The sequence below is a fragment of the Lepisma saccharinum genome, chromosome 5 (genome assembly GCF_977018435.1).
Source record: "Lepisma saccharinum chromosome 5, izLepSacc3.1, whole genome shotgun sequence".
NCBI lineage: Eukaryota > Metazoa > Arthropoda > Insecta > Zygentoma > Lepismatidae > Lepisma > Lepisma saccharinum.
Window position 1 is genome coordinate 1,329,316 of NC_139233.1, and position 20,242 is coordinate 1,349,557.

Here is a 20,242-nt window from a genome sequence, read left to right on the forward strand (position 1 = left end):
ACCAAAATTATTAGTACCCTTATAAATAAGTTGCACAGAAAAATTAGTAATTTGCATCTGTATATTTATGGAATTAATTTGTTATTTATCTTTTAATGTTCGACAGTGATAGCTTCAATGTCAGGGCTATTTGCACCAAAAATTTGAAATTATACAGGGCTCTAACTAGCTTCAGTGGAAGAATCGTAACATGAAAGGGAAAGTACAGAGAAAAATGTTCGTAACTTCACTGCAAGTTTTAGATCAGTACTTTGCTTCTTATGTTGTTACTTAGTATTGTTTGCCTTTCCTACGGCTATTACAACTCCCTTTCGAAGTTGAACAGACAGTTTTTGTATAACCAGCTGTTCTGCCCACCATCTATATTTAGCCAATGGACTCGTCAAGTTACTGCATGTGCACATACATCAAACGTGGACAAACTGAAAGGTCAATCATGCATTTCCAATTCAGGTAACAGCATCTAAATAGTCCCTTCATCACAAACTAACTTTCCCATTTCCCTATCATTTTTATTCCTTCTATATCTGTTTTAATTGCTTGGATCTCCCTTTCATCATAATAAATATGGTAACATGGACAAGAAATCTAAATCCCATCTAACTGCACCCTTGAATATACAAACAGGATGATGATGCTTGGGAAACGTTGGACAAGAATTTAGAAGTATTTCAGTTACTGTTTGTTCATAATAGTTATAACTGGAACATATACTTTTCAATATCAATACAGTGGTAACTCCTCACCCTTAATTTTAACATAACCCTTCCCTGAAACAGCCCTAACAACAACAACTAACGGACAACTACCTACAAGGAAAATATATATATTATACATATCTTTCAACCAATCATTCCTATTCTAGATAGGTTGCATTATGCACTGTAAATGGAAGAAAATATCTTTACACCATCAGAATTATTCACTTGCTTCAGTACATTCCATCTTATACTCTTCCGAAGGTCACAATTTTTCTTAATGCACAGAAATGTTTGCACAGCATAAAACAATAATGTGGCTTTAATTAAAAATGAAACAAAATCACAACACGTACCTTGCTTTGTCTTCTTAATTTTTGGACAGACCTCCTTCCTTCCATCCCAGTCTGATGATTCAACAAACAAACCAAGGTACATGTTGTTATTTTATTTCACTTATGTGTTGACATGTCTCATGAAATAACAACTTTCTTTGTAAATTAAATATACAGGGTGGTGCATATTGTATCTACCAATTAGAGTTTGGCAACACTTCCACAATGCATGTGTGTGTGGCATACCTACATCCGTGGAGAGTTGGGAGTCAGGCAATTAGTATACCATGGAGCATTGTTCATTGCAGATGCAGATTCCGGCAGTGGAAGTTATCATCCCGTCACATGGCACTGCAGTGGAACAACGAAGACTGCCATGCATCTGTTCCAAAGACAGACAGCATTCTGAGGCAAGTTAGACAGTGAAGAGCCATGGATAATGTTGTGAAACATCAGTCGCCGTGAAATACACACTATTCCACAGGACATGTTGAGCTGCCTGTCATGAAAGATTTCCCTGCCTCGTCTCGAACAGTGCATTCAACCCGAAGGACATTTATAGGATGTTATTTTCAAAGTGCACTGGTGTCTATACTGTCCATATTATAAACTGTATTAAATGCCTATTTGTATATTTTTATTTCATGACCATATAAAGTAACTACAAGCACTCAATGTTTTTCCATTGTCATTTGAAGCTGGTAGATACAATATGCGCCACCCTGTATAAACCATTCTATCTTTGCAAGAAACACAATTCATGTTTCAGGCAATGAAAGATGCAGTATAAATTGATATACCGAAAGGAAGTACTACTCACTTATCTGCAAAATTGCTGTTGTGCGTGTTCTATACATTTCAGTACCCTAACAAGCATCAATACAAGTTCCTGAGAGACTGGTGGCAGTGGCCATGAAGAACAAAGACCAAGCTTTGTGGAAAAGTTAGTACTTCCTTTCAGTATATTCATAAACATAACAATCTTAACAATTGCAAATGTAACTGCCTTTATCTTGGGTGACCACACTGTGAAACTATATTTTCATCACATAATAATCCTATGAATCTTATTTGTATCGTAACGCACCATCGTGAAGTCCAACCGTAACAACTTTAAAGCTTTCGTTCTCGTAATACATCATACCAAAAATAAACTTATCTTTCATAGTTCTCATACGTACATATTAAATATAAAGGATGTATAGTAACTGACATATGGTCCATGACTATGACCCAAAGTTTATCATAGAAATGTTTAGAAAAGTACACATTCATCCTTTTGTTTTTTTCTTGCCTCATTTTGTATAACATTAAGTATGGCACATAAACTCTCATTATAAGGTACCAAGAAATTAAGTTTCACTGCACAATTGTCTGTACATCTGCATACAAGATAAAAAATACGTGCAGTAAGGTACTCTTGCACTAGTTATTTCTTAAATATAAATATTGTAAAACATTTATGCATGTTATTCAGCAGCCTGTAAGAGAGAAATATAAAATGAAAGTAGAGATACAAGAACTGATTTTACTTTTCCATTTTTAAGCTGCACAAAACAAATAGCAAAAAGTCAACTGAAATAACATCTTGTATCAGTAACAAGAATATTTTGCTTTGAAGAAACCACGTAAGCCAAAAACAGCACAATGAAACAATGTTAAATGTAGTTGAGGATGGGGAAGGGATCACTGTGTAGTACGTGATCTTGATACTAGTTTTAGTGTATTATTATAGTTATGCTGTTTTTCTGTTCTGTTGTTAAAACAAAATGGCATTGTCTGCATTTGCTGAGAAAAGTTGAGTAATCACCAATTGATTTTGGTGTTACTGTCAACAGTTTTAATAACTCAAAGAGAATTAAAACAATTTTCACAAGCAATATGGACTTTCCATATATGTGATTTTTAAAAGGTTATGCAACTACCATACCAACTTGTATCTCTGCAAAAGATAAAGTAACAGATTATTTACTTCCAAGTTCATTTTCAATGCTTAACACAGATAACTCGTACTCTAAAAATTTAAAATAAAAAATTCTTAGTTTATTAACTTTGTGTTCAATATCACTCAAATATTGTACATGTCTGAATGTAATTCTTCATGAAAAAAAAGGTTCAGTATTTTGTGCAGAATGTCACACTGACAAAATTCTTAAAATTAAAATTACTGACCGAGTCCACGTAGGAGATTTAATAAAGGTTTAAAATAAATATACTGTACTGTAAACAAGAAACGGAAATTAAAATATGCCCATAAAAGTCAAGTATAGCACACAGAACAATACTGATACACGGAACACTTCCTTAGAAGTGTTACGAACTTATTAAAATAACAGAAGTGAACTTTAATTAACTCTTTCCTTCAAACTTTCTGAATACCGTTCTCCCCCTTTCAGACACCAATGGCCCCTCAATTTCCTGGAAGACAGGGCATCTGAAGTGGTCTTGTGAATGATTGTACCCCCCGTCGAATCACTGCACATAATAAGTGCACATTCTCAGATGACACACACTTTCTGTCTTTCATCTAGTTTTTCTTCTTTTTATCTGTGTGTTGCTATTGCTTCTAATTTAACAATGGTATCACCAAATTTCTATCATTTATGTTTGATAATCTTAAATTATAAAATTGATAACCCCTGTTTTCTGGATTCTATTATTTGAATACATATTACAATAGAGAAATGCTACTTATTGTCATATACGAGGACATAGCTATAAACTATATGTACTTGCAAGATACATACCAGATTAATATGTTCGACAAATCAACCCAGATAGGTAGGAACTATGAATGGAGTTTTTGTTTATTACTGTACAAAATTTTGGTGTATCTCAAAATAGTTCAGTTAAACAATCACACGGATTTAAAGAATTTACATCGTGACATCTCGATTCGAAATATGGATAAATATTGACAATAGATGATTTTTTTATGACTTCATGATTCCAGAAAACAAAGAGCACTATTTTATCAAGGTCCTTTGACCAATCCTCATTTCTTCAACTCCACACATTTCTTCAATGGCAGCCTTCAAAGTATATCCAGTGCTTGTGACAGAGACTTCACAGAGGCTACCACTCACAAAACTACTTCAGGTCACACTCCTAATATACACCATTTAACTCATAAGTCAATGCAAACAAAACCACAATGATGAAAAACTAAATTAAATGTCATGAAAGTGTGCATATAATATATATATTCTGGCAAAGTATAAAATGAGTATCGTGTTTAGAAATAGTTTTCTTTCTACATATTCACCTAATGTATTTCTTACGTACTTTAAGCTCTTCTGTGTTCACAGCCTTCCTTATTGTTACAGTTACCCACAATGATAATGCTAACTATTCAAATGTACACTACACACTATTTACATTTTTAAATAAAGAATAACTGAACGAATTCAGTTGCACTCTTTGCTTGCAAAACTAAAAACATTGGTCCACTGTTTATAAACTTCATGTCGATTCAGCCTTACTCGCATCTTCCGAGCTGGGCGATGATGATTTGCTAGTTTCAACTACTTCTGCGTTCGTTGGACTGTGGAAATCTTCTGACAAGTGAACAGAGTCAATCTGTGACGAAGGAGATCCAGGCTCCTTCTTGGGGGTGGAGCTAGATGGAAGAGACGTCTGACTTGATGCAAACGCCTTGGAACACGAGGCACATTCCTTTGTTGCGCTTCTGCAAAAAACATGCAACTTTGTTACTGGAACCAAATGCTTCATGCTAGAAATGATTTAGGATGTGACGAAGCTAATTTCTGATCGATAAACATCAGATGAAATCAGCATATTGGGGTTGGTATTGGAATCCTTGAAAAACCCATGCTTAAAATGCTACCGTGACTTTGAACCAATATCTGTACAAATGTCAATATTCTTACAAATTGGAGTCTATGCAGATCTGTGAATAATGAACCAACAATAAAAATTCCAGAATATTGATAAATTTTAATATGCAGGGTGAGCCTAAAAGAAATACACAGTTTCAAAGTTTTACAGAAACAAGAGATTTAATAACATGGCTGAAATACTTACATGGTTGAACAGTATGTCCTGAAGTTTACACGGCTAAGTCACAAATGTTCTGTGTGTGACTCTTTTGCAACACGACAGATATCAAAGCGATAGTCCGGTTCTCTGCAAACACGTCTCAGCATGTACATGTCAAAAGTCGCAGCAGCTGTGTGTGGTATAGCAAACAACCACCTACACTTGTAAGTGGTTGATTTTTCCTATCCCGTGTTCTAAAACAACGCTGTACAACAGTAACAGAATTTGTTTTTGAAAATTCAAGCACACAGAAAGCCTTTTCTACCTGGCTAGTGGCCATATTGCTCGACTGACGTTAAGGGCACTCACATAATGCTGATGTCACGAAAACAAACGAAAAGTGGAGGTCGTAAACTTCAAGACTTTTGCTATAAAACAGTACTAAATACTTCCTGATAAAACAAACAGTTTTCAATTTATAAAGCATTTAACCTGTCTATTTATATTAGGTTGATTGATTGAATTGTTGTTTTAATTCCATTTTATGCACAGAAAGGCTAATCGGGACTGGATCTACAGTTTAAAGTGGGATCCGAACTACTATGTGCCTCCACCGGGTATCGAACCTGGGACCCCTTGTTTACAAGGCGACGACACTACCACTGCACCATCAAGGTGGCCTATATTTATTTTAGGCTCACCATGTATAACCATTCCATCGCAAATATCCCCGGAAGCAGAAGTTTGCTTTGAAATATTCAAATACAGTATAGTCTCAATAATTGGACTGAAGATAGTCTGATATTCCATGTAACCTCACGCAAAAATCCTGAAAAGTGCTCAGATAAGTGGGTTCGACCCTCGGTGTTCAAGCACGCTGAGATAACCACTCTGTCACGGAGGTCAGCTAACACTGTGAATGTGCCTCCACCGGGTATCAAACCCTGGACACCTTTGATTACAAGGCGATGATTTTTTTAATGATTTTCTTCTTTAATGTTTATCCACATAGACAAATTTAATACTCAGTGTAAGTTTCATGTCTGTATTGCTTTTTGTGCAAAAAATGTTACTGAATGGATTATGTTTTGTGGTTACTGATGAACCAAAATGTGCTTGCCTGTTGGGCCGAGATGGGTCTGCCTAATTTGTACGATGCACGCCAAAGAAAATGATAGTACTTACTGCATGTCGCTTTATCACAAACCCATGCCTCTGGAGTGGAGGACCATATTGTTTTCCATAAGGTGATTCGACTCGGATGATTGCAAATGACACTCACTGATAATAACGAAGATATATTGACTAAAACAAAAGATTACATGTATGTACAACGCGATGGACGGAATGAAATCACCGAGCACACTCGGCCATATTGTCTCGCTAACAGACTGAGCGTTACTCTCTCTCTTTGTTCAAGAGTAAGCATAAAACAAAACTGAAAGCCCCTGACATCTATTGATAAAAATATCAAACATATCAATTAAAACTTGAGACAGTTACGTATATTCAAAATCTCGGTTGTGTGACTTGAACAGCACTTGAGAAAGAAGAGGACTGAGTAGCCTGCATGCTAAACTGCAGGAGCAGGTTAGCGCTATGATAAATAGTGCACTAGTAAAACATCTTAAAAAGTGCATTGCTTATAATTGGGGAAGAGGGAACTTACAGCATGATGTAGCGGATGTTCATATACACAAAGAAGGCCACATCACTAAGCACCAGACTTTCCTTCTACGAGATGCATTCAAGTTCTAAGGTCTCATTTTTTTTTTCATGAATTGAAGCCGATATAAACTGGAGAGTTGTTTGAGAAGAAACATTCATTCTTGGAAGGTTGATGAGGCCAGATGGCAGCACAATATGGTTCATAGGAAGCTAGTGGCATTATCTAACAACGGACATGTTTTTGAGACTGGAAATGACGTCATTTAAATCGAAAGAACAGCATGTTATTATCCATTTTCTTCACCTGCATGGAGTAACACCCATCGATATTCATCTTCAATTGACTAAGACATGCTGTGATGGTGTCACGGACGTGGATAATGTGCATTTGTGTGTGCAACAGTTCAGGGAAGTCTGAACGTCGTGTGAAAACAAACCAAAGGAGCCTCGGCCACAAACCAGCCACCAGTTACGCCATTGCTGAGAAAAGTGATTTTTTTGGGACAGCATAGGCGTTATACCACGGATTGTTATCCTAAGAGTATCACAATGGCGGGTATAAGCTATGAAACTCTTTTGAAGACCACGTTGCTTCCAGCATTACGAGAGAAACATCCGGAAGATGCTGCAGCTGAGCAGCATCAGGACAACGTACCTCCTCATCGGACGGCTATTGTTCACATGTTTTTCAAGGAAAAAAAAATTGAAGTGATTCCACATGATCTGTCCATACTTACCTGACCTCGCACCTAGCGATTTTGGGTTCTTTCCAACACTGAAGAACAGTCACCGTGGCCTCACATTTTCAAGCTGTTTCGCTCCTTCATCAAGGATTTTTCAGTATACAAAACAGATCCCTACAGAAGTACTTGCAGAGGTCATGCTATCGTGGCATCAGTCTCGTGAAAAATGTGTACGTCTAGAGGATGATTATGTTGAGAAGTGACGGATGTTTCAGCTTTCTGAGATGAGTGCTTTTCTTTTTACACGATAAATTAAGAGAATGTAGAACTTGAATGCACCTCGTAGAACTACAACCACTAATAATGAGTACAATACCTTATAAAACTGGTCAAACTTTCAGTTTTCCTACATTCATACTTCAGTTCCATTTTCAATCTCTCTGCTTCAGATTCTTTCCGCTTCAGTTGATGTCTCAGAAGGTAGACAGTTTCCTCGAGGGACTCAAATATAGCCTACAAAAACAAGGTTCAGAATAAATGATAAAAATCAACCCAAGTAAGAAATTTAAACATAAACGTCAAATTTTGTATTTTAGTTATTTAGCATTGCTTTTCTGACACTTTTGGCTAATTGTGATGATGAGGATGAATGATGATTCATGCAATTGATGAAGGGACACCCACAAATAATAGCCAGACCCAGGTTGAGAGTCGAACATGGAACTTTTCTGCGAGATCAAAAGGCAACTACCGAACACACTCAGCCACCAAGCTGAATCAAACACAGGTGAATAATGAATGTTCTTGATAGCAATGTTCCAAGCTCCGTGGTGGAGTGGTTAGCACAGCACACAAGGCCAGGGGTCCCGGGTTCAAATCCAGCATTGGCATGAGTGTTTGTTCTTTGTGACAGTTCCTTCATCAATTTCATAATCACTCATCCTCATCATCATGATTAGCCAAAAGTGCCAGAAAAGAGAGAAAATAACAAAAGTCTATTCTTGTTTGTTTTTGTTGGGTTTTTAAGTCCACTTTATGCATAGATAGGCTAATCGGGACCGGACCTACAGTGTAAAGTATGATCTGAACCACTGTGCAATGTGCCTCCACTGGGCATCGAACCCAGGAAAGCCAAATCTTGATATCAATGTGGAACTCGACGTTCAATCTTCTAAAAGTATATTGTGTTTATTAATTTTAAGCACAAGAGTACATTTTTTTTTTTACTACAGGTGATGTCACTAACTTTGTTTGTATCATCACCCTGAATGGATGTGTATGAATAAACCAATAAATAAACTATGTATTGAAATGAATAATATCTGTCATTCATTACACTCTGGTTACTTTCTATAACCACAATGGGTCTGAAAATATGCTGTTTATGCTTATAAATAAATGTTTATATACAAGTGCATTTCCCTTGATCACAAGGCAACAGCATCATCCACTATGCTAGCAGGGAAACAAAGGCATAAAAGTCAAGGAACAATGTCCTCTACACAAGCAGCTCTTAAGCTTGGCATTAGTGCCCTTCAAGTGTACGAGAAAATATCCCCTTAGGTTCGGCTGGAACTTTGGCTGCACCAGGACAGTAGCTTTCAAATGTTCCTCTCCTTTAAAGGAGACGCTTGATAACATCTAAGCAACAGCGAAAACAAACCATACAAAAATCCACGTCAATGCTCTAGCATGAATTCTAGGCTGACATAATTTGTCAGATTTTGGAATATCACAGCATTTTTTTGAAAGGAGAGGAAAATTTGAAAACTGCTGTCCTGGTGCGGCCAAAGGTCCAGCCAGGCCTTAAAGTTGCAAAAGGGGTGTAAAGAGCCCCTTGAGAAAGATTAAAAGTGCAAGTTAACAATGACAGTGCAGTGCATTGCATTCCATGGCTCCATGGTGACTGAAATGGCAGCTGAGGAGTGGAATCCTCACCACCTCCTCTCCCACGACCCCACCATGCAACATGACGCAATAACAATACAACAATCGGCAGGTTTCTCTTCCCCAGAAAAGAGGAGTTTCAGCGACCAACTCCAGCAGTGTGTGGACCAAAATGGGTGCCATTTGCAAGATATTATTTTCCGCACTTAATGTTGGTGTAAATCATAATTTTTTTCAACAATAATGGCATACATATGGCTGCAAGGCTAGCACATGAATAAACACAAACTCTTTTTATTTACTGTGTTGCATCATTTTAAAAGTCATCAGGTTTTTCGGCCCCGCCTTGTGTTTTCTATTTTTCAATGGTTAGTCCTATATTCTACTATTAGTCTAATAATTAAATTAAGAAGAGTGGTGGGCAGGTCACGCAGCATGCATGGAAGAGACTACATGGTTTCAGAATGCCAGTTAAAACTATAATATTATCAGTCAGTTAAGCATTTTGTAGGACAACGAGAACAGTTTACAATAATGAATACTCACTCGAGATTCTTCTATGCTGTCAGTATAGCTAGGAGGTTCATCCAGGCAGAAGAAATCCTTAACAGATTTGGAATTATACAGTTCCGTGTATGTCAAAATGGCATCTACAAAACCTTGAAGTCCTTTTATTCTATCTTCTAAAAAATTTTGGTCAAAGTTATTGCCAAACCATCTCTTCCGAGGAAGGGAAAGTCTCAAGCTGGGGAACTCATTCTTCAGCTGAAATAAAAAAAATACAGTGGAGTTCAGTTACACATTAATAAATATGACTATGTGCATAGCACAATACTATACATATACACTAGGGTAGTTTGAAGTACGAGGGATGATCAACAAAGAGTAAGACTGATTTTCTTCGCACAGCATCCTGCATCGTTACATGTTTGAATTGTGCATATAGGACAAGAGCGGGGTTTCATACATAATACCAAGAGATGACAGCACACTGATTCTTTGTTTGGCAGCAACACTCTTTTTTCTAGGCAGTGCGTGCATTTTACATAACACACAATGAAGGTGAGGAGCAGTGCGCAGCAATGAAGTGGACACATGTCGTGAGGTGCTACATCCCTTTGATGATGGAGGTGATGTTTTTCTGGATTCAGTTATCACCGGTGAAGAGTTATGGGTGCACCACTACGGCCCAGAATTTTGTTTATTTTACTTCGCTTTTTGTGCCACTTTTGGCCAATTTACAAAGATGGGGATGAGTGGTGATATGATGAAACTGACAAATGGACATATACAAACATCCATGCCCAGGCTGGGATTCGAACGCGGGACACCTGACATCGTACCGCAATGTGCTAACCACTCTGCCATGACTACGACCCAGAAGTAAAACAAGCCAGAACAGTATGGAAATCGCCAAGGACTCCAACACCGAAAAAGGCAAAAGTTGTTCCATCTGCAGGTAAGGTGATGGTGATCACTTTCTTTGGCTCTAAGGGAGTGGTGTACCAGCACGTAGCGTTGGCGACACTGAGGAGGCACATTGCAAAGAAACGACCACAACTTCATCGAAATGGTGGTGATTTCATCATGACAATGTACGACCTCATGCGGCAAATAACGTGATGGCATAAGTATTTGGTGAAATTCAACATCAGCTGTCTACCGCATCCACCTTATAATCCAGATGTAGGCCCCTGTTAATTTTTATCTGTTCCCTACACTCAAATCAAAGCTACGGTGCCATCATTTTGCGGACCCTCAAGCAGTGCTGAAAAAATGCGAGGCGATTCTCAAGGATCTCAAAAGGAATGGATTACATTATGTGTTTTCAGATTGCCAGAAACGTTGTCATAAGTGTATTCAAGTTGGGGGAGGACTACTTTGAAAAAGATCATGTAACCCTTCCACCAGAGTAATAAGCATCTGTACAAAAAAATTGGTCTCACTCATTGTTGATCAGCCCTCGTAGTAGCCACACTTCTGATTGCTCGACGCTTTCCGAAAACTTCCATACTTACTTTTTCGGAGGAAATGTCCAAAATGAATAATGTCTTAAGAATGCTTCAAATACGTTCTTAAATTTTATTTTTACTACGGCTGAGCAGATTTCCACACTAATAACTACTCTCTTAACAATTCCCACCACAATTTCAATAATAATATTTGAATATTATAACAATTAACAGTAGTTGACAATATTTATAAATTTTAATATACAGGGTGTTTCACTCGCTCTTGGCCCCCGATTTTCATTTATAAAAATCAAACTATTAGTCATAAAGTAATGAAATTTGCTACAGACATTCCTTGGTGTATGAGAAACATGGTGACATCATTGGAGATGGCACCAGAGTCTTGTTAGTCCTTGCGTGGACATGCACATGCATCTGAGTGATTCTGCCATTAAATGCCAATTATACAGACGTGTGCTTTCAGTCTGAGTTCTTGGCAATTTGGACGACGAACTAAGTAATGGCTATTTTCAGCAGGATGGCACCACATGCCACACTTCCAATGCCATGCAAGAAATTGTGTCCTCTTTGAAGATTTGAGTTGTACATACCTGATATTGCATGCTATACTAATTAGTTTGGACTAGCCATTACTAATTATAAATAATGTAATATAATTAAGCCTTGTTTTTTCCATATTAAAACCAATACGTTGCTGACCAAGGCAGTTTATTAAGATAAAACACTTAACACGTAACGTTTCGACCCTGTATCAGGGTCTTCCTCAGACGAAGAACTAAACTAAAAAAAAATCTTTTTTTTTTTTTTTAGTTTAGTTCTTCGTCTGAGGAAGACCCTGATACAGGGTCGAAACGTTACGTGTTAAGTGTTTTATCTTAATAAACTGCCTTGGTCAGCAACGTATTGGTTTTAATAAATAATGTGTGTTAGTTGTATTAAAAAATCTTGTATTACTTCAAATATAGCTTGATTTTGGGGTAAAATTGTTGAAAATAAGATGAAGTTACAAAGGGAGAGGAGTAAATCTACATTCAGTACAAAAACATTATTGTGAACACTTGAATGTGAACCGCACACGATGCCATTGGTTACATCCACTAAGGTTACCTGTAGCTACGAATGTGACAACAACAACTTTCTCTTGTAAGTGATGTCAATATTTTTTTCAAATACAGCAGAGTAATTATTTTACATTCATATTTTTCTTTACAATATGAAACATCCATACTAAAATAAACTATGGTACAGGATATGCATATTCACTTGAGCAAAATGGTAGAAAAAACTAAGCATCTGTTAATCATACCTTGGAATGAAGTCTGACGAAGTCTGTATATCTCCGGAAAACAAACCAAGATTCCCCTGAGGTTTGGTGTTGAACCTGAAGTTTGTACACCTACAAAGGAACACACAATTCTCATGTTACTATCAAGATTATTGCTTGCACTTGCTTCCTTTGCAATTTATTCAGACATAAATTTTCCAATTGAAATGAATGAATAACAATACAATTCATATTTTATTTGTTACAGCACTATTGTAATCTTAATTGTGATGCCTAACCAGCGTGGCCACTCTAGCAGCATGAAAAACTCACCTATAATTCCTGGTTTTGAAGGCGAACTTTCCAAAAATTCAAGGCTACAAGCAAATGTTTCTCTATCTCAACATTACGTATTACCGCCTCCACCACCCACACACATACACACACAAATATATTAACAATAAAAGGGTCTGTGTGATTCCAATGTATCCAAAAATTCTAATTCAATTCAATTAAACGGGGCAATCATAAATAAGTATGTATAAATTCAATGGGATTTGGACTAATAAATGTTGCAATTTTTCACACCTAGGGGGAAAAATTCAAACAGAATTTATGCATAATTCCGGAATGAATAATTCACGAATAACTCCTGGAATTCAAGGAATTCTCAGTGAGTGGCCACCTTGTTAACATAAAATTGGGGTATATTATGTATGTGAATATTCAATTATGTATTTTAAAAGAAAAAAGATAATATCTGCCTAAATACTAAAATCACGGTGAAATGGAAAATGTTGGATGCATCAGCACATAGCCTATTTGCCCCATCACATTATAAAGGGGCCATGCTCCTTCCCATAACTAAAATTAATGGGTATAAGAACTAAAATAAGTAGGGCCGAGCCAATACTGATGTATCGGTCTATTCACCGATACCATTGTTAAAGAGTCCCTTTTCAGAGGTTCGTTCACTCTTCCTAATGACAGGTTGAAAGGCCAGCACAAGAAGTTCTGCATACAGATTTTCTGAGAAATTATTATTATTATTTATTATCTCAATAGGGTTACAATTAAGCCATACAACATTTCATTTAGAACAATATTAATACAAATTATGACTTGATGCCCTATGTGGTAAAAAAAATATACAAAAGCTACATCTAAAGAAAATAAGATGAATTTACATGAGTATGCAGTATAAAGTGTTCTATAGTAGCAATGAAATAAAGAAAGTTTGAGATTATACACATTTAGAAGAAAGGAAAGTGTAAGGGTGTGTGGGTCTCTGTATGAGTGTGTATGAAATTAATGTTCGAAGCACATGGATAAAAAATTTAAAACATATGTGTGTGGTGGGAATGGTGGTGGTGGTGGGGGGAGTGTAAGCACTGCAAATAATATTACTGGAGTTAATATTTATAATCATGTGAACATAGAAGACGACAGAACTGCACTTTGCTGGTACCAAGTTTGACCTTCGTTGGGAGTGAATTCCAGGTTACCGCTGCTAGGTACGAGAAGGACACACCTACACCCTACTGGGAAGCAGATGATTGACAAGATTGCCAAGGCAGGGCAAAGTGAAAACTGCTCCCAAAACTTCTCGAATGCATGTAAGTACCTGGTAAAAGCTATGTGGAAGTAAAATAAATCGTCCATTTCCAATTCCTGGTCTCAAATTTGTGGGGTAAGCAAGGTGGACAATTCTAAAACGAACATTACTATCATGCCGAGCTCTTTATGGAAGAGTGATTTCATGAAACGGAAGACAAAATCCTCCTATTTTTTGATGTAACTGCAACCCACATAAAAAAAAAAACACTTACCCATGTGATGTAATGAGTTAGTATGACTCGGTAACTAGCCTTGGTTATTTTAAACTGGAATTATACAAGTATCAGTATCGGTGGGAATCAGTGAGAGTATTGGCATCAGTATCGGCTCACCCTAAAAATAACCATAGCATTGATAAAAGCTGAGCAAGTAAAGGGACACTCAGCACATGTAAGTATACAACAGAACAACACATGACTCCACAGAGGAATATTCTGGCTGTAGGTCCAGGCACCAGAGTCCTGTTGACCTGAAACAATGGAGCTATTGGTCCCTTACGAGGTCACCTTACACTCCGCATCCAAATTCAAGTAGAAGTATGCCCGACCCTGTGGCTGAGTGGTTAGCACATCGCGCTGCAACGCCAAGGGTGCCGGGTTCGAATCCCAGTCGGGCTTGGTTGTTTGTGAAAGTCCATTCATCAATTTCATCATTTCATCACTCATCCCCATCTTCGCAAATTAGCCAAGAGGCACAAAACGCGAAGTAAAATAAACTAAATCAAATAAAAAAAAAATCAAGTAGAAGTAAGGTACGGACAAAAGTTCGTTTTAAGTCCAATTTATGCTGACACGATAATCAGAACTTGACCAACAGTGGCATCTGAAGTGCAATGTGTGCCTCCACCAGAGATATAACTTGGAAGCCTTGATCAGAAAGGAACAGCATTAGTTACTCTTACCACAACTTTCTTGGGGAGGCACGAAAAATCTGCTGCAATATCAGAAATATTGGCTGATATTACTGCTGCTTCATCCCTAGTGTAAGCACATCACACCATGGTTCAGTCCCAGTTTGCCTGCCTGAGAAAAAGTGGACTAAAAAAACCTACTGCTTTTCAGTGGGTGGATCAATTCACAATCTCACCATGGCAGGTTCTGGATTCAAGTCCTGGAATGGTTCTAAAGAGGTCGAAAAGCGATGAAAAATAAGAAAGATGCTCAACAACTACTGAAAGCAAATGACACTCAAGCACTGATGAATCACCTCAGCAAAGGGTAGGCAAAACTAAAAACAATTCAGACACCAGCCCATTTTTCACAGATCTACCAGTAACAGCATAAATAACTACACAATATATTCTAATGTACCGCTGACTGTATATCATCACTGCAGATTTTAAAATTTTGCTACAAACAGTGCAAAAAATTGTAAGAGAATGTTCATTATTATTCTGATATAATGATACATGTGATACGGAAAAAACACAAACATGGAAAATCATATAGTGCCCTTCCAGCGTTACGTGTGTGATATTTTACACACAAAATTTAAGTTCACGTGATTGGACTAAAATATCCATAATGAACTGATTTCATAGAATTATGAAGTACTTTGTGGTGTCTGCTAACAAATGAAAGAAGTTGAGTATGATGGAATCGGTTGAATGCATGAAAAGTATTAACAAAAGTGCATTACCCATGTGACATTGAAAAATTTAGCAAACTTTGACTTCATTTGTTTGTGAATCATATACGCTAGATGCTAGTAACATTTACTGGTGAAATGTCTAAATTATATGTATTCACAAACATCTAAACTTTAATGCAACTAAAAGGAATAATAATTCATTTTGTTATTTACATGGAGCAGGACCATTCTTCGTGGAATGTCCCTATACTGTACTCGTTACTTGTAAAAAAGGTAATGGAAATTCCCATAAGTGAAATCGAATTTATATAAAAAAATAGAACTGAATTTGAAATTTCAGGTGCCATGGTGACCTGGTGCTCTGTATTTGTCTACCCCTTCTACCCCTGACCTCAGTTCTTATCTAGATAGGAATGGAAAATTTCCATCTACTCACTGTAAATCTGGCTCTCTCCTCCATCACTTCGTAGCCTACAATAGGAATCCGGAAACTGCTCGCCACTCCTTCCGATATCAAGGCACTAGGAGAATGAGGCACAAACGTGTTCATTTTTTTCATCCTGATGGGGAAAAAAAAAGAACCACAAGCTCCCATGGATGCATCACACAAACACAGTGCAAACAACACGTGGACACAATAAGCAAGCAAACCAACACAGCAGAGTAAACTTATGATCTAACATGCTATTGCAAAACCTTGAAATAGTTGCAGAATACAACGTAACACCAGTTTTATGTATCTGGATATTAACCCCTTCCCTGCGGCGACATTGAAGGGAAGTGCTTACAAAATAAATCATCTCTATGTATTGGGTTGGTGCAAATGAAATGTCCGCTTTGACATCTAGTGGGAAACTCACCTAATCAACACAACACAGTGATTGACTGAGGTCACGGGTCTAACACCATAAACTCTGTATATGTCCAGCAAACAGGCTGGAGCACCCAGACAGCCAGGAGGCAGTGTGTTGCTGAACAGGGTGGTCTGAAAGTGCACCATGGAGAACACACAATTGCGAGAGATTTTTCTTTACGAATTCAAACTGGGACATTCTGCTCAGCAAACCGCCAGAAACATTAACAGTGCATTTGGGCCAGGAATGGCAAATGAATGCACCATTCGCTGCTGGTTTGTCAAATTTCGTTCCAGTGACACAGCATTGCAAAATGAGCCCCATGGCCATCGACCAATATCATGTTCAGATGAGCTCCTCAGGAACGCCGTGGAAGCGGACCCTCGGAAAAGTGTTCATGCCATTGCAGGCGAGTTAGGCATACACCATACCACTGTCGTTCGGTGGCTCCGTGCGTTCGGTAAAGTGAAAAAGTTGGACTCATGGGTACCACATGATTTGACACCGGTCAACAAGACTCGCCGTCTGGAGGTGTGCAGTTCTCTTGAGTGTAAGGAATAACCGGGATGTTTCCTCCATCGGATTGTCACTTCAGATGAAAAATGGATCTGCTATGACAATCGTAAACGATCAGGACAATAGTTGGATCGTGATCAACGTCCAGGGCCGTTTCCGAAACCACCTCTCCACCCACAGAAGAGGTTGTTGCTGGTCTATGGTGGGTGTGATCCATCATGTCTTTCTCAGGCGAGGTGAAACCATCAATGCAGATCGTTACAGTGCTGAACTCCATGAAATGCACCGCAAACTTCGTCGCAAGCATCCAGCAATGGTCCACAGACATGGTGTCCTCATTTGCACGACAATGCTCGTCCTCATGTCGCGCAAACGACGGTGCAGGCTCTCCATGAGTTGCAATATGAAACCCTTCCTCATCCAACATATTCTCCCGACCTCTCTCCTACTATCTCTTCCGGCATCTCAATCACTTCGTGACAGGTAAGACCATCCCTGATGATCGGGCGGTGCAATATGCCATTGAGGAGTTCTTTGCGTAGCAGACTCCAGACTTCTTTCGCCATGGAATCCAATTGTTGGCTGAGCAATGGCAAAAGTGCGTGGCTGCAGATGGCGACTATTTTGATTAACCAGGTATTGTAGTTTTGATTTGTTTGGCCTTTGTCAATGACGCACCTGGGCCGGACATTTCATTCGCACCAACCCAATAGATGCAACCGCAAAATAATGTAACAAATAACTATAAAAAGACTTACCACACAATGAAGCTAATGAAAACAATCTATATATAGACTCTGCTGCAAATTGTAAAATACAGGAAAACCTCATTATAAAAAAACTATTTTTCAGGAACCAACAAAGAATTAAGAATGGATTGTTTACTCAAAAAGACTAATAAAAGCACGATGAAGTCCATGTCTATAAAAATGACTTGCCGCAATACAACTACCGTTAATTTTTTAAATACCGTATATTTATAAATGCTCCGCAAAAAAATATATTTAGAGAGTCTACATGTAGATCCACTGCAGTTAATGGGTTTAGGGGGGATAATTTCTGGTTCAACTCCAGATTCTGGCATACGGTGTTCAGCTCTACTGAGCCATTATTTGCTTTCGTTGTTTTACGTCTGTGGCAATTATGTTGACCACAATGAGATCTGTTGCTTTTGAATTACTGGAGACTTTGGTGATGCCACATATCCCAGAATGGAGCTGCATAATTTATCTCACATTCCTACTCAAATTAGCATAAAAAGTTATGGTAATTGGCCATTCCTTAAGGTGAAAAGTGACAGTTTTGGACAGTTGCGCATTTATTTCAATATCGCATGAACGGGCACTAGTACTAAATAACGGTGTACAAGAGAGCATGAATTTCTCCCATGTTGTAAGTGAAAGCGTTCTTTTATGTTGATTATTAAGCTAGACAAGGTATTTTAAAAATATGACGAATAAGAATTTTCAGAATCCCATGTATTCTTATTTTCTTGTAGTTTACGGTTATTACAAGCATAAGAAAACAGTTTTTCTTTGTGACGTTTCAGGAGAACACACGCTCCTTTCATCAGACATTTATTTTCATTTTGACTAAAGATACAGTTATAACAATGGTTAGTAATTTTTAAACAAAAAGAATCCGTTATATAATGGACGTTGTCAATGTTACATTGTTGTAATATAGCAACTTAACTGTGAAAAAAAAAAAAAAAAAAAAAGCAGTCTGTTGTATTTTTATTTGAGATTTTTTAAATTATGAATCCCAAATATCATCAGGTAATTCAAATTCATCATTGTTTTCACACAGTCTCTTGATGTTTTCTGTTACATTAAATTTCAAAGATGGTGGCTTACTCCATTTGTGAAAAAGAAAACTCCATACTGGATCTACATTACCATTTTCATTATTTAATTTATTCCAGTGTTCTTCTGCAATGAACGAAGCTTCCCAGACATTCAACTCTGTGTTTCCCGTTAATCTTTTTAAAACCCTTCTCTTTTTAATCAAATGTTTCTCTTCGATGATATGAGTTGACAAACCTGTTCTTGGGTTTAGATTTATAATGTCCAAATCGTGTTCGTGCCATCTTATTGCCATTTTCCTTGCTGTTTGTCCCACATAATCCTTTGAACATGAACAACTTATATTATATATTCCTGTGGTTTCCGCATCTGGTAGAGAGTTTCTCATTTTGAATTCATTAAATGTACATTCCAAACTTCTTGGTGATTTAAAAACAATTTTGAAATCAAAACTTCTGAAAATTTTTGCAATTTTATGTGAGAATCCCTTGTGGAATGGAATGCACACAAATTTCTTTTCAACAGATTTTTCATCTTTGTCTGTATCTCTCTTTTCCTTTAGTTTTCTTGCTACTTGTTTTTTGATTTGGTTTATTCTGTTAGTGTGAAAGCCATTTTCTTTTGCTATACTAAAAAGCCTTTCTTCTTCATTTTTGATATCCTCATTATTAGAACATAGTCTTTGTGCTCTCAGGAAAAAATTTAAAAATATGTTATCCATTGTTATACGCGAATGTTCTGAATTGGCATGGATGTATTTTTCACCCGCTAATTTTTTTCTATGGACTGATGTTTGAATTGTTGAGTCAGTTGTCTTAATTTGCAGATCAAGGAAAGAAATTACATTGTTATTCATGGGTTCACAAGTGAATTTTATGCGACGATGTGATTCATTTAACAATTTAAATACGTCCATGATGGTGTTATCATTTTTAGCAATAATTAGCACATCATCTACATATCTGATGTAGAGTTTGATATCCACACCTATTGCATTAACAATTGGAGATTCTATGTAATGAAGGAAAATGCTGGAGATGATTCCGGATACTGGGTTTCCCATTGATAGACCATTACTTTGTTGATAGATTTTGCCATCAAATATAAAGTAATTGTAATTTGCACATACAGTAAACCATCGAACCATTTCCCATGATTCTACTGGGTTAACCTTCATCTCAATAAGCCATCTGTGTAATGCATCTGTGGCACCTTCTATTGGGACACTTGGATATAAATTTTCAACATCAAAACTTGCAATACGATACTCATTATTCCAAACAATATTTTTTAGTTTCTGTTTCACTTCATATGCATTTTTAACACTGAATGGTGTTTGTTGTTTAATTATAG

At 37.3% G+C, this 20,242-nt stretch overlaps 1 protein-coding gene across 2 annotated transcripts in view; it reads right to left on the reverse strand.

Moving 5' to 3' along the window:
- Nucleotides 1–294: 294 nt before the first annotated feature.
- The window catches only part of Snx16 (sorting nexin 16), a 44,465-nt gene continuing 24,517 nt past the window's right edge, over nt 295–20,242 (reverse strand). Inside the window, exons 3-7 of one of the 2 annotated variants that reach the window (XM_083121961.1) lie at nt 16,151–16,235; nt 12,550–12,639; nt 9,817–10,035; nt 7,760–7,896; nt 295–4,721 (exon numbers count right to left, since the gene is read on the reverse strand). In XM_083121961.1, coding sequence (XP_082978087.1) covers nt 4,496–4,721; nt 7,760–7,896; nt 9,817–10,035; nt 12,550–12,639; nt 16,151–16,235 — 757 coding nt within the window. In that variant the 3' untranslated portion in view covers nt 295–4,495. Of the gene's footprint in view, nt 4,722–7,759; nt 7,897–9,816; nt 10,036–12,549; nt 12,640–16,150; nt 16,275–20,242 lie in introns of both variants that reach the window. The other variant, XM_083121960.1, reaches the window with a different exon arrangement.